We start from the raw sequence: 16,189 nt of genomic DNA on the forward strand, positions 1-16,189 counted from the left end.
TTTAAGGAAAGTATAATCCAAAGACAATTTTAGATTTATTCGGTACATTTTTTATTTCTATCAATATTAAACAGGAAAATTGTCAGTGTAGTTAACCACATGATTTCTCACTGTTTTTCCTTGAGGCTAAGCTATTATCAGTTGATGGCCAGGCTGTACTCATTGATGTTCACCTGTGACAGTTGATTGAAGCAGATCAATTTTACTGCTTGAGATTTACAAGAGACAATTTTGAAATTCTCTATCTCATTGCTCGTTTTACTCATTTAATAATTTTGTCTTTATGATGTCTGCTAGAGGAATGTCTCATCCTTTTGCTTAATTTCAATAAAAATATCATTTTGTTTGTGATGGATACTTCACATATTTGAGCCTATTCCTAACATTTTGAATATTTTATCATACCATCTTTATGTTATATAGCTATGTCCATTCTGAAATCACTGCCAAGTACCGTTTGGATGTTGAACATAAACTCGTCATGCTGTGATTTGGCTTATAGACCTAAATAGCTTCTGTTTTTTTTTTTTTCTACGTATGTATTTAGGTATGTTGAGCCGAATGGCAAGGTGAATTTAAATCAAAGCAGAATGCCTAGTGGATTGCACACTGAAGCGACTGAGGTCATTTTTGGTTCTCTAAAGGTTGCTTTGATTATTCACTGTTGGCACTCAGTCTTTGCCTGCAGTCTGTAATCGCCCCTCCTCCAGTATTGTGAGATTAACATTGTTCTAGAAGCGCGGTACACGTTGTTTAAGATTAAATATGGAGCCCTGGGCGATGAGTTGTAGGGAGTCAGTTAGTACTGTTCATTCATTTTTTTCTGAAGTGACTAAAGGAGTATTTAGGGTACCAGATCCTTTTAGACTTAGAGCCAAAATTTTCTGTAATATACTGCATCTTCTTAAGGAACTTGGAGTTATTATATTACAAACAAATCTTGTACTCAATCTTTTATTTTTGGTGTTTGGTATTGTTTAGTTTGTTTCACTCAAAATCATAAGCATATTTTAATCTTGCAAGATTCTTAATAATGGTTTCATCTCAAGGGTTGTAGCAACTATTGAGAATATCTTATAGGCAAATAACAATCATATTTACTGTTGTAGAAGCTCACTGTACCTGCATCTTGTAGAATAGATGGAAGAAGGCAAAATTAGATCAATCCTGTTATAGTAATTCAAGAAATATAGAATGGGGTATTGAAATAAAGTAACAATGGTGGGGGTGTTGTTCTCACAGAAATTGGGGATCATTTGGATGTGGGAGGGAGGAGGAAGAGTGAGTCAAAGAGGGTGCTCGGATTTTTAACTTTAGCTATTGGATTGATCTTCACAGATCACCTTTTGGGTAGGTGCTGAGTGGGTGCTGGACGTGCAATACAAAGAATTGCAATAGACCCTTCACCCACATTCACCAAAGGTTGACATTTACCATATTTGCTTTATGGTTTCTCTATCTCTTGTTGTGTGTGCACGTGCACACATTTATGCTTACCCATTCAAGAAGAGGTCGCAGACCGAATGCTCCTTTACCTCCAGTCACTTCACTGAATACTTCCTAAAATATCAAGAACTTAACATTTATTTCGTATTACTAGCTAATCTACAGACCTTATTTAGATTTTGCAGTTGTCCCAGTAGTACTTTTATGTCAAACGAAAGTTCCAGATCTTGAATTGCAGTCAGTTATCATGTTTCTTTAGTTTCTTATAATCTAGAAGAGGTTTTCAGTCGTTGGCTGGTGGCTGTTTGAATAGTTTTGGAATCACGCGTGTGCATGCGTGTGGGGTTGTGTTGATATGGGAAATAGATTTGTGATCATGGTCCGTGGACCACTGAGCATAAAGTAGAATCAGGAGTTGACTGTGAGGAAGTGGGCTTTCTACTGTCTATATGCCGGAAGGGTGGAGACAGATCTATTACTCCAGCACACCTTGGTGTCGATTCTTTTTTTGAATCAGAATGGCGACAAACTAGCTTGAGTAGCTTTAGTTCAGGAACTAGGTGAGACTGATGTATAGACAGAGGTATATAGATATATCTCCATCCTTAAATTGAAGCATATATCTGACTGTAAATTTTTCCTGCCTGGCAATATAGCACCCCATGTGAAAGGACTATGGCATAGCAAAAAAAATCGAGCTGCCTTGGACACACAATGTCACTGCGAAGCAGTGACTGTCACTGCAAAGCTTGGCCTCTGTTAAGCACTCATGGGAAATTATATTTCTGCTCTCTGTAGCTGTCTTGCTAACAATACAATTCCATATTCTTGCCTACTTGTATGTGTGTGTCTGTATTTTCTTTTCGTATATCAATAGGCACCTGAAATGATGTATAATCTCTCTATTAAAGGGAAAATAACAGTAATACTTGTGAATACTCCCCTGTTATATTATACCTTTAATTAAAGAATGTTATAGGAATATAGGTTTTTCTTTGTGTCACGTAATGAGTATGATTTTTATTTTATATCTTTAGGACCTCAGATGTGTAGATTAGAGATATGATCTCTCTATAAACAGCTTTGCTCAGAGGTTCATCTCTTCATGGAGTCGTGATGGCCAGTATTTCCAGTTATTTATTGCCACACTTCCAGTCACATGGTTGAGTGGTGAAGAGGCAGGCTTTGTTGTCCGACTTGCCTGGGTTTGAATTTATGTATTTGGGCAAATTACTTAACCTTTCAAGATTCATTTTCCTTTTTAATATAGGGATAATATTGTCAACTTTTCATGGCTCATTTTCAGGTTTAAATGAGGTATTACATATTAAAAAGTTAATATAGAGTCTGGCATAAAATAAGAGTGCAGAAATGGTAGCTGATATTATTTTATTTCTTTCTCTTCTTTGGTTATTATAATCTATTTGCCCTGAGAGTTGACTGCCCTATTTCATATTTTCTCAAAAAATTTTTAATGTCTTCCACAGGATTTTGTCTCTACAATTATCCGTTTACTTGACAGCCCATCAACTTCCATAAGAGCAAAAGCCTTTCTGGTTCTTTTATATATTTTGATTCATAACCACGAGATGCTGCTGCTTAGCTGCCAAGCCAGGTATGATTTTCTCTGATTTCATCAATAACTTCAATTTGGTGCCTGTTTTATTAGTTTCATCCATAGTGTTTCTTGGCCTCTGTGTACCTGGTACTGATGTTTTTTTCCCCTAGATTTTCCCAAGGGTTTAGTATTTCACAGCCTCAGCTTGAAAACTGTGAAGACTCAGCGAGCGCCTCTGGACCCGAAGCAAGGTGGTGGGAAACACTTGGAGTTTCCTAGGTCTGAGGATAATCCACAGAGAGTTGTTAGCATTGCTTTTGGCTTGAGTCTTTGGGACGTATTCTTGGACCAGTGGTTTGGTTGTATTTTTTATGACTGTAGGGTCCTGGGATGAGTAGCTGAAGCCCAGAAGGGCAGCCTAGTGAAGTGGAGGAAGGATCAGGAGTTTACGGACTGGGCTAGGCTTGGCCGATCTCTCATTCTCTCTGGCTTTCACCTCACAGAAGCTTCCTGGATGCACCTCGGGTTCCTGTCATGTTCTGGTGCTTCCTGAGTTACACATCCTTTGAACCGTCCAGTCCACATGCTCTATTGAAAACTCAGAGGAACCTTGAAAATACGGTTTATTGTCTATTTCTCAATCTAATGTTTTATTTATTGTGGAATACCGAGGAGAGCCTGGAATTGTTGAGATTGATCTAGATTAGGGATTGGCAGACTTTTTCTTATAAACAGTTAAAGAGTAGATATTTTAGGATTTGTGGATCAAGAAGCAATATTGTGGATATTATTCAGGTACTTATATAACAAGAGAGAGAACAAATTCTCATTTATTTATTTATTTATTTTATTTATTTTTTAATTTATTTTTTTTAGGCGAGGCAACTCTTGGTTGACCTCACAGATTGCAAGTACCTTGTCAGCTTATGATCCCTTATTTTTTTTGTTTTTTACACCTTCCTAAGTGTTCTCGCATCCAAGTACTAACCAGGCCCGACTCTGCTTAGCTTCCGAGATCAGACGAGACTGAATTTTCATACATTTTTATTGACAAAAATATACTGCTAATAAGTGAGTACTTTTTTTTTTTTTTTTGGTAATACAGGTCTAATAAGAACAGAATTCATTTTTTTTTGTGGGTGGGGGGCAGAAATAATATTTAGCTTAATTAGTGGCCAACAAAGCAAGTACAAATGTTTGTGTCAGGGCTGATCTCTAATGCGATTTTATGTATCATATCCTTGAAAATGCTTTTCACAAAGGTAGATGCTGTACACCAGTGTCAGAGAAACACACATTATTATTCCTCATTATGAGAGAACCCACACTGAGAGACCATTCGTCACTCACTGCACTGGCAGCGTCTGAAAACAATCTCTTGGTGATGCTGTGGAGAAACTGGCACTCTCGTACGTTGCTGGTGGGAATGCAAAATATAGTAACTACTATGAGGAGGTTTGGCAATAACTAGGAAAATTACATATTTTTTGCCCCTTGGCCCAGCCATCTCACTTCTAGGATACAGTGTCCAAAGATCTGTTTGTTAGCAGAGAAGTGAAATGACACACAGCAGGTGTTATTTGTCATGGCAAAAGACTACAGACAACTCAGATATCCCTCAGCAGGAGGCTGGCCAGAGAACTGTGGTCATCCTTGTGTTTTCTCTTCCTGCCATGACAAATTGCCGCAAACTCAGTGGTGTAAGACAAGACACATGTATTAACCGACAGTTCCCGTGGGCCAGGAGTCAGGGCTCCGTGTAGCTCGGCCCTCTGCTCACGCCCCACAGACTTGAAGTGAAGGTGTTAGGCTGGTGCTACCGTCCTCATCCAAACTCTCCAGTTGTTGGCAGAATTCACTTCCTTGCTGATTTTTGGCTGGGGCTTGCTCTTAGCTTCTGGAAGCTGTCCTGCCTCTCCATTGGCAAGTTCCTGGAGGCCGGCAGGAAGAATACGTCTTAGACCTGGAATCCCCTCCACCTCCCCACACCTCAAATGTCTTTGACTTCCCTCTTGTGCCACCGGCCGCAGAAAACTCCCCTGTCAAATGTTTCACCTGCTTGAGTTATGCTAATCTGCATATGGTAAGGTTAATCGATGAATTGGTACTTTACTTACATTTTCACTCCCTTCACCTGAGTATCTAGATTAGTGTTTGAATAACTAGGGGTGTGAGAATCTTGGGAGAGAGAGAGTTTTAGAATTCTGCCGACTACAGTCTTCATAATGGAGGACTTTGCAACTTTGAAAGAGCAAGCAGGATCTCTGTACACAGCCATGGAGCCGTCGCCAAGACACATTATTATTCTGAAAGAAGCAAGTGCACGACAGTACTTATAGTACACTGCCTTGTGTGTAAGAAAGGGGTGGAAGCAGAAAAGATATACGCATTTACTAATACTTCCAAAATGAAAGAATAGAAGTATAAATAAATGAAGAAATATGGCATTTTTAGGGGTAGGAAGAGAATAGGGAGCAGAGGCAGGAATGAAAGCCGTACTTCTCTGACTGTACCTGTTTTATGATTTTGAGTTAAGAACCATGTAAATGTTTTATATAATTAAAAATAAATAAAAATAATGAAAATAAAGCTGTCTCTAAAAATTAGAAACAACCTATGTATCAAGTTTGTGACATAACTCCTCAGATAAGAGATATTAAAGTGTTAAAATCACAGTATTTGGTAGTATATTCCTATTGGGATATATATGAGGGGAAGAAAAAACCCATGAAGAAACTTTAAACTGCCTTGTGTTCTTGTCAGTATTAATAACTGTATTGCCATTTGGGAACTATTATATATAATTATATTACGAGAAAGTTAATAATTATACAGGTTGCAAGAGGAACCAAGATTTTCTGCATGAAAATGCAGTTATAAAAATTAAGTAAAATCATATCATCCTTAACTTATGATTTATCTTTTCTCTTTTTAGAGAAATTATTTTATAGTTTTATCTATTGAAAACCCAGCACTCAGATTTTAATCCCTAAATGCCATTTTCCACTAAAAGGAACCATGGCTTCTTGTATAAATGGCCTCCAAGTCTCTGGCACAGAGACGCATTCAGGCAGGCGATGGACAAATTGAGCCTGGGACATGTCATCAGTGCCGAAACTAAGGAAGTCATCAGAAACTGCTACGGTCCTGTCAGAAGAATACAAGAGCCAACTTGAAGGAGCTTCCACTGGCCCAAGATGGAATTTTGAGCTTTAGAAGGAAAGACTGCAATATATTAAAATATCAGTGTCAAAAGTTCTCAAGTTCATAATTACATTTTAAACAAACAACCCTTATTAGTCAGTCACCTTTAGGAAATTGCAAGAGCATACAATCATCCTAGAAATTGTTCAGTAAAGGGACAAAATTAGTATTTATTCAGTGTTTAATATATAGACTTTAATACAGAGTAATCGAATAGTTGATTAGGCCAAGTTTTTCTTTATAGAAGTTTCATAGCTAATAAATACAAGAGAAATGATGGAATTAGGACATTTCCATTTTGCAACCCTAAACTAATGAATGGAATTGATTTAAAAAATAGCAATGAACTTTGTTGATAACTTCTTGACTATATGCTTTAACATCTCTAGACTAACTTCCTAGTAGTGGAATTGTTGGGTCTTTTTGAAGATGTATGTTTAACTTCTTAAGAAACAAAGTACTTTCCTAAAAAGTGGTACCATTTTATATTCCCACCACAGTGTATAAGAATTCCAACTTTTCCACACCCTCGCCTACTCGGTATGGTCAGTCTTTTTAATTTCAGTCATTCTAATAGGTGTGCGTAGTTCTCTTGTGGTTTTAATTTGCATTTCCCTGGTAACTTGATTTAGAGCCTCTTTTTATGTGCTTGCCATCTTTATAACTTCCTTGTTGAAGTATCTGTTGAAATCTTCCGACCTTTTATAAAAATTGGTTGTCTTTCTTACCAAGTTTTGAGAGTTTTTTTTAAAAAAATATATATGTATTCAGGATACAAGTTCTTTTTTTCTTTTAAAAAACTTTTCAATTACGGTTGACATTCAATATTACTTTATATTAGCTTCAGATGTACAGCATAGTGTTTACATGTTTATATTATGTACAGTGATCCCCTCAATAAGTCTAGTACCTACCTGGCACCGTATGTAGTTATTACAATATTATTGACTATTTTCCCTATGCTGTACTTTACATCTCTGTGACTTTTTCATAACTACCAATTTGTATTTATTAATTCCTTTACCTTTCTTCCCCAGTCCTCCAACCCCCCTCCCATCTGGTAACCATCAGTTTGTTTTCTGAGGCTACAAGTTCTTTATCAGATAAGCAACTTGCAAAATGTTTTCTCTCTGTGGCTTGTCTGTTCTCTAACGGTGTCTTCCAAATAGCAGATAAAGGTCCAAATGTAAATGAATAAACAAATTGTGGTATATTTATACAAGGGAATACTTAACTTAGCAATAACTACTTAGCAATAAATATTTTTTAAGAACTGAAAGGTTTCATCCTGCTTGTAAGCTAACAAGTGAACCCGTCAGTTTCATAGATGCAGGCAGAAGACACGAGACTCCTGGGTCAGACACAAAGGACTTTACATCTCCACCAGCAACGTATGAGTGATCCAATTTCTCTGTATCCTTGGCAGCATTTGATGTTGTCCTTTTATATTTTAGTCATTCTAATAGGTATGTAGTGATGTCTCATTGTGGTTTTAATTTGCATTTCCCTAATTGCTAATGATGCACATCTTGTTATGTGCTTATTTTCCTTCTCTGTTTCCTCTTCAGAGGAATGTCTGTTCATGTCTTTTGCTTAATTTCAAATTGTTTTTGCTCTTGAGTTTTGAGCGTTCTTCATATATATTTAGACATGAGTCCACTGTTGGATATACAGTTTGCAAATATTTTCTCCCAGTGTATAGCTTGTCTTTTTATCCTCTCATCAGTGTCTTCCACAGAACAAAAATTTTTAATTTTGATAGTCATCTTTATCAATTTTTTTTTTGTTGTTTCATGCTTTCAACTCTAGGAATTCTGTGTAGATCTCAAAGATTTCTTCCGTCGTTTTTTCTAAAATTTTTACATTTATGTGCCTTACATTTAATTTTGTTATCCATCTAGAGTTAATTTCTATATCAAGTGTGAGGTTTAGGTAGAGGGTATTTTTTTTGTTTGTTTTTATTTTTATTTTTTGTTTTTTTTTGCCAGCGAATATCTAATTGCTGTGGCAGTAGTGTTGTAAAGGCTCTTTCTTTCATTGAATTGCGTATGCTCCTAGTCAACAATCAGGAGAGCATATTAGTGTGGGTCTTGGTTCTCTGTTCTGTTGCATTGATCTATGTGTCTGTCCCTCCACCAATACTACACTGTCTTGATTACTGTAGCTGTACAGAAAACCTTAATATTGGGTAGAGTGACTTCTCCCATTTTATTCGTCTTTGTCAGGATTATTTTAGCTATTCCAGGGCCTATATGCCTTTGCATATTAGTTTTAGAATAAGCTTTTTTATTTCTGCCTAAATCTCGATGAGATTTAAATATGAGGTGCATTAAACCAATGTGTCGATTTAAGGAGAGTTGACATATCTACTGTATTGTTATCCAGTCTGTGAACATAGTATGTCTATCTATTTATTTAGGGTTTTTTTTTTTTTGCTTTCTTTTATTAGTGTTTTGTAATTTTCAGCATACAGGCCTTGTATGTGTTTTGTTAATTGTATACCTAAGTATTTCATTTTGGGGGGAGCAATTGTAAATGGTATTGTTTTTTTTTGTTTCATTTCTTTTTATTGAGATAGAATTGACATATAACATTGTATTAGTTTCATTGAGATGGAATTGACATATAATATTGTATTAGTTTACAACATGATATGTGTATGTGTTATGAAGTGATCAGTAGGTTTAGTGAATACCCATCACCACACATAGTTAACAATATTTTTTTCTTTTTACGAGAACTTTTAAGATTTACTGTCTTAACGTTCAAGTATATGATACAGTATTATTAACTTACAGTCACCATGCTGCGCTTTATATCCCCAAGACTTATTTATTTTATATCTGGAAGTTTTTACCCTTTGACCCCCCTTCATCCATTTCACCCACTTCCCACCTCTGGCAACCACCAGTCTGTTCTCTGAGTTCAGTTTCTTTTTGGTGTTGTGTTTTCAATTTTAGTTTTCACATGTTAATTCTTAGTACATAGAAATATGATCGATTTTATATCTTACAACCTTGCTGAACTCATTTATTCTAGGTAGTTTTTATTTTTTGTTTTTGTAGATTTGGGGAGATTCTCTCTATAGTAGTAATCGTGGAAATATGGACAGTTTTATTTTTCCCTTTCCAGTCTGTATTTCCCCCACCCCCTTTTTCTTGCCTTATTGAAGTGGCTAGAACTTCCAGTGTGATGCTGAATAAGAGTGGTGAGAGTGGATGTCCTCTGTTTCTGACTTTAGGGGAAAAGTGTTTAGTTTTCTAAGTATCATTTTAGCTCTAGATTTTTTTGTAGATGCTCTTTATCAATTGTAGATGCTCTTTATTCACATCTATTCACAGTTTTTTGTTTTTTTTTTTTTAAATCATGAACAGGTATTGGATTTTGCCAAATGCTTTTTCTGCACTAATTAATATGACAATACGATTTTTTAAACCTGTTGATATGGTGCATTACATTAATTATAATATATGTTAGGTGTGGATTTCTATGTTTTTTTTTCTTCCTATTTTGAGTTTGTTCAGATTCTAGAATCTGAATATTTTGCCTGTTAGGAGACTCCGTGTCCTTACTTTGTGTCATTAAGGCATGTTGTTGCTAGGTAGGGATGGAGGTCTAGCTTGTCACTAGACCTCATTGACACTAACGTGGTGGGGGATCAGATTGCTGCCTGCTTCTGCTGGTCGGAGAATGATAGATCAGATGTCTTCCTGCTCAGACATGCTGACACTGGCCCCTCAGGGGAACTGGAGAGCAGTTGGCTTTGACTGGACAGGGAACGGAGGACCAGCTGCCTGCTCCACGTCAAGGGCACAACCCCTGCTGGGAAATGGGGTTACTGCCGCCTGCCTCTGCTGGGCAGAGGATGGCACCACATCAGCTCTGTGTTTGCCCTTGCTCCTACCTCATAGCGGGGTAGCTGGAGGGGATCACCCCCTTTCCTGGCGTTGAGGTGGAAGTCGAGGCGGAAGATCAACTCCCTGACTGGCCGCATTGGAACTGGGGAGAAGTGGGAGGTAGAGGGTCATAAGCAGTTTTCCGCTGGTGTTTTGCCAGAACAGGGCAGCTCTTACCAAAGAGATTTTCTCTTAGGCCATCTTTTTCACTGGTTCAGTGGCTGGGGGAAACAGAGCTTTTCTCTTTGGGTTGGAGGCTTCTGTAGCACCCTTTCCCGAATACCTGAGGGGTAATAAGGAAACTGAGGAGAGCTACTGCCCAGTCCTTCATGTCCTCTATTCTCTAAGCGGTCCACCTTTTCCTTCCCACCTGTCAGACTCTTCCTGTGCTTAGTTTTATATTATGTCCAGGGATTTGTAGTTATAAGAGGGAGGAACTGGGAGGATTGGGACTACTGTATCTTGCCAGAACTGGAAATCCAAAGTCACTCCTCAAAGCTGCTCATGGAAGCGGGAATTGCTCCAATGTTTTGGAAAGTAACTTAGAAACATCTATGACTGTTAACAATGGCCATCACTTTGGCACCGCTGCGGGTTCTAACAGGCCTGCATTTGGTGTTTGGCTGCTATAAATAGAGGACATATTCGTGAGGGTGTCCAGTGTAACATTGTTTCCAGTGGTCAATACCTGGAAATGTCATTAATGTCCATTGGTATTAAAATACTTTAATTAATGATGGCACAGCTATAAGTAGGAGATTCATTTTATTAACTTGGAGGGATGCCCATTATACATACAGATAAGTGAAAAAATGAAAGAACAGTTATGAAGTTATTTTTATAAAACAAATAAAATGGCATAACACTTCTATTTGTGTGTATTTATATAAAATTTTGTATTAAAAATGCATGAAATGATAATACTAAATAGGGTTGGCTGAAGAGGATGAGATAGGGATATTATTTGTTATCTTTATTCATTTTTTTTTAACCTTATTATAATGTTTCACTCCTGCAATTAAGGAAAATAACAAAGCAAAAGAATGAAAACTGAAAGAAACGTGAGCGATAGGTACCAGTTGATTTTGAAGATTAAGGCAGTCAAAGGTCAAATTTTTTAGACTTTTTAGATTAAATTTAGCAATATAAATTACACCCAAAAATGCATAGGTGGCCAGTATAGACCATGGCAAGATGGTTGCCATTCGTTCCTTTGTGCTTTTCAGCCCACATATTACGCTGGTACACATATAAAATGCAAGACGGAATCTAATGGTATGAAAAAGAGAGGTAGACTTCAGGCCAGAGAGATGTTAAAATTCCCTGTGATGAGTTTATGTGGGAAAATGTTCTTTCCTTAACTCGTCCCTTGAAACTCCACGAGCACCTGGACTTTTGAGCTCATCACTGATACCGCCTGTCTGCCTGAGATCCAAAACCTCATATCGAGAGCCCATGATAACCTTTGCTACAATATGTAGATATTTTTTCCTGCTTACCATCATCACCATTGGCCTTTTATGGATTAAATTTCAGCACATTTTTATGATGTCAGCTCTCAAATCTTTCTGGCATGACAGGCAGTGAAGTTGAGCTGTCAGAATCAGATAAAAATGGTACAATAGCCCTCAAATGTCCACCTATTTCTTCAAATGGCTTCATGCTCATATTGAATATGACAGATGATGAAATAGGGTCTTAAGTGTCTCCAGAAATGATAACCCTTTAGAGGATAAATAGTCTTATAAGTTCATTGTATATGTTTGCTGTGAGCCTGAAATGTCAGTGCCTCCTGATGGATCAGGTTTTCTAGAGGCACCCCCCCCCCACTTTCCCGTAGCATTGCTATGAATATGATAATCAGTGAAATAAAAAAAGTCTGCTTTGATCTTGAACAGTTTTTTTAAAAAAAGAAATATTTACTCTGTGTAATTGGTTAACCGTGTGGGAAGAAATGATCTTCCCAGCTTACACCATCGAAAAGTCAATTCCAGATGGATTAAAGAATTACGTACCAAAAAAAAAATTCCAGATGGATTAAAGAATTACGTACCAAAAAAAAAACTATAAACAGCTGGAAGAAAATATATTTAAATATGGGTAAGGAAAGCTTTTCTGAGTAGAAGAACAATGGAAGAAACCATAAAAGGAAATACTGATTGTTTGGCTATGTATGGAATAGAAACTTATATCGCCCCCAAATCATGAATAAAATCTCATGCTAACAAAAATCTATAAATTTTTGCTTCGTGTATAACAGTTAATCTACGTACTGTAAAGAGATTCATAAAGATGTAAAAGGCATTCAGTCTCATCAGTAATCAAAGAAATATAAATTAAAATAACCAAATACTATTTCTACCCATCATACTGTCAAATTATGACAGAAAACTATATCTAATATCCAAAGTACAGATGGAGGGACAACTTTTAACCAGTTGATGGGACTGCCTTTTTGAAGGCATTTAAAAATGAAGACTCTGTGTAATTGGTGAGCCACGTGGGAAGAAATGATCTTCCCAGCTTCCACCAGTAGTCCCTCTTTTTAAAATAAACTGGATTCACAGGTTTGCACTTCCCTGGGGACGTTAAGTGCCTGAAAGGTCTGAACCTGTCTTTCCTTAGTTGCCGAGGTTTTCGCCAACTGTCGCGGTTACGTAGGGAAGCGCCTGGAGGCTCTGCAGAGGCCCCTCCTGGCTGCTAGTCGCCGCTACCCGGTGGGGCAGCAGCCCAGTTTTCTCTTGGAAACTCACCACGATCTCTCACTCTTAACCTGTAGAGGAATCTTCCTCATTTTCCAAAGCAGAGTTGTGTCCTCTGGTGGAAACTTTCCTTCCTCGGGACCAGTGGAGCTCAGGGTCACAGGGAACGGAAGAACCCCTGTGAGCGGGGTAGCAGGTGTCATAGTGAGAGGCGGTCACTCCCTCTCCTGTCCCTGGACTACCAGACCTGTGTGTTTTGACTCGGAGAGGCAGAAGCATAGATTTTGTTTGCTGGTCCAAATCTATGCTTCATTTCATTCTGTTGTTTCCCAGCTGGCATCTACTGAGTTTTCAGTAGGCCATTTCTTCTTTCCATCAAGCCAGTCATTGCCGGGTGATGGGGTACTTGCTGAGACGAGTGAATTCCATGAGCCTAAGCACCTTACCACACTTGCCATGAACAAGTTCCTTGGTCAAGTATAGGGTATATTGATTACCATGATGATAGGGCATTTCTTACGTCTATACTTGTGGCACTGGCGGAAGCCGATGGGCAGGGAAAGCACACCCACGTCCAGGATTGCAGTGAGGAGAGGTGAGTGCCCCTCCCATAAACCAACTTGTTGCTGGATGACTGACTGGTCTCCCTAGGAAACGGGGCCAAACTGGGGCTCAGCATTGGTTTCTCCCATTGGCTGGAGCAGCAGCATCTAGATGAGCATTTCTTTTGCTGAGCCCATGCGTAGCCTCTATTGTTGCCACTCTGACCACTTTATACTTGGGCCCATTGAGCAAGCCCTGCGGTGGCTGGAGAAAGTCTCGACTGACATTGCAGAACATGTCATCTTGTCTACCCGATTATCGAGAGCCTCTTCTGAAGCAGATGCTCTTTACTGGGCATTCACATGGTACAGAAATGTCTTCATGCTTTGTGGCCATTCTGAGAGGTTCATCCATGTACCCCTTCCCAGAACTTCTTGTCACCAGTCTTCAAATCTTGTTTTTTCTAATTCTCTGACCATCCTATCAAGCCGTTAGCGAGTGCCCACGAATCAGCATGCATTTGTACTTCTAGACGTAGCTCAGTTTAAACACAGGGTACGATAAAATGTGTTGTTTGAACTTCTGCTAACTGGGAGAATTTCCTTTTTCAGGGACTCTTCTGGTTTGGTTTGTAATGCTGCTGCAGTCTGCTTCAATTCGGTGCCGGCATATTGTACTGAAGCACTCGCTAACCAGGTTCAGTGTTTTCCTCTTCAGCCAGCTGGTCGTAAATAATTCCTAATCAAGATCAAGAGAGGGAAGACAGTGCAGAAGAGTATGTGTTGAAGGGATCTGAGCCACCTACTCATGCAACCGACTAGTACATTCTGGACCTGTTCATGCTTTGTCTCTTACACTGATCAGCCCACTTGATGATGGGTTACTGCTGTGCACGCCCAACCTAGTGGCTTGGTGTGTCAGGTTAATGTTAGGTAACAGACCATGCAGTCGGTCATTGGATGTCAATAGTCATGTGTTCATTCTCTGTCAGGAGCTGTTTCTCAAAAGAATAGCCATCTGCAGATGAGAATGTGGCTTTGCTCTAAAGCTCCTGTCTTATCCATTTGGATTGCTGGAACAAAATACGAAAAACTGTGTAGCTTATAAACAACGGACATTTATTCCTCACATTACTGGAGGCTGGAAGTCACATTATGGTGCCAGCATGGCTGGATGAAGGCCCTTCACATGGAGGAGGGGGCCAGGGAGCTCTGTGGGATCTCCTTCATAGGGACACTGATTTCATTCAAGAGGACTCTGCCCTCATGACCTAATCACCTCCTAACACTGGGTTCTAGGATTCCAACATGTCAATTTTTGGGTAGGAACAAACCTTCATACTGTAGCAACCCCAAAAATCTGTGTTGTGATTCACTTGTTGGTGCTTCCATGGGGCTCCACGTATCACCCCTGTTTTCCATGGTCACTCCAAGTGTCACTAGATCTGCTATCTCAGAAGGCCCAAGGGGCAGAGCAGCCTCCACTGCAGATCAGAATTGTAGCAGAGCCTGTTTATCCTCCAGCTTCATTCAAAATTGGGAGATTTATGTCAGAGGGACACATTCAAAGGCGGTATGTATTGCCTCCTAAGTTCACAAAGGCATACTTTTATAGTCATAGGAGAAGATGCAGTTGCTTGTCTTTGACATGGAGGGATGTGCTAACAAGCTCTAGAAACTGCTAGGCCCGTGGATTTTTATGGGACTTATCTGACTCTCACATGTCTTACTAAGCCAGCTAACGTACTTGCTGCTAACTGTCCCTCAAGTCCAATCAGCTTAATTTCATCAATATGGTGTACAGGTGTGACGCTTGCTGGGCCATCAAGACGATCTAGATCTTTTCACACTGTTTTATGGTCAAGAGCAGGATCATTGCCATAGCTTGAAGGCAAACATTGAATGTTTACTGTTTACCCTGATGAGTAAAAGCAAACACATACTGATGGGGTTTTTTCAAACTAATACGGAGAAGCCTTTCCAGGTCAGAAGCAACTAAGATGCCAGGGCAGTGCTGATTTACTCCAGTAGAGATACTAAATCTGAAATTGTACCAGCAATTGGAGTCACAACCTGTATATATTTTAGATAATCCGCAGTCAGACACTCAAGATCCATCGCAGTCATTTTCTAAGATTCTGCACAGGCCAAATAGACAGTTTAAATGGGGATATAATAGATTTTATCACCCCCTCCACCTTTCAGTTTTTGCTGTTGGTGTTAATTTCTATGATTTAGTTTTCTGTTGATATGGGTTACTATCTTGTTAGAGAGGGGACATGCCAGGGACTTCTGTTCCCCCTTCTTATCATAGTCCTCACTCTACTGATCAGATAGCCAGTGTGTGGACTCTGCTACTTGCTAAGGATGTCTACTGCATTCGTACATTTAGGAGCCGAAGAAATAATCACAGAGCAGGTCTGTAGCTATGCCGGGTCACTGTAATTTGAGTTGGGGCCGAAACTCCATTTATCACCTGACTGCCATAAGCTGAGAGAATAGCTTTAATTACAAGCAGAAATATTAAATTGAATGATAAGTTTGCTGAGGATTCTGACAGGGAGATGGAAGAGAGGAAAAGTGCATCCCATATTTAAAATACAAGTTTTTCCCGCATGAGGAAAACAGCAGGTCTAAGTTAAAGAATGCGCAGTAAATAGATTAAAATGGACTTAAAGTGAATCAAGGATAAGTTTGCTGTTTCGATTCTTGGAAACAGCGCATGGCTCCAGCAAGGGCCCAGTTGTGAAGTTGTTCAGGACGAATGTGAATGGGATGGGTATCAAGTTGACATCTTATTCTGGTAGCGTGCCGCGCACGGGAAGGTCTGCAGTAGAAACA

The 16,189-nt window shown here is 39.0% G+C and overlaps 1 protein-coding gene across 1 annotated transcript in view; it reads left to right on the forward strand.

Moving 5' to 3' along the window:
• ULK4 (unc-51 like kinase 4) overlaps positions 1 to 16,189 on the forward strand; it is a 406,030-nt gene that overhangs the window by 95,830 nt on the left and 294,011 nt on the right. Inside the window, exon 20 of the mRNA XM_023529030.1 lies at positions 2,934 to 3,061. Within this exon, the coding sequence (XP_023384798.1) occupies positions 2,934 to 3,061 (128 nt within the window). The remainder of the gene's footprint in view (positions 1 to 2,933; positions 3,062 to 16,189) is intronic.

The sequence above is a fragment of the Pteropus vampyrus genome, unplaced genomic scaffold, assembly GCF_000151845.1.
Source record: "Pteropus vampyrus isolate Shadow unplaced genomic scaffold, Pvam_2.0 Scaffold35, whole genome shotgun sequence".
NCBI classification, from domain to species: Eukaryota; Metazoa; Chordata; class Mammalia; order Chiroptera; family Pteropodidae; genus Pteropus; species Pteropus vampyrus.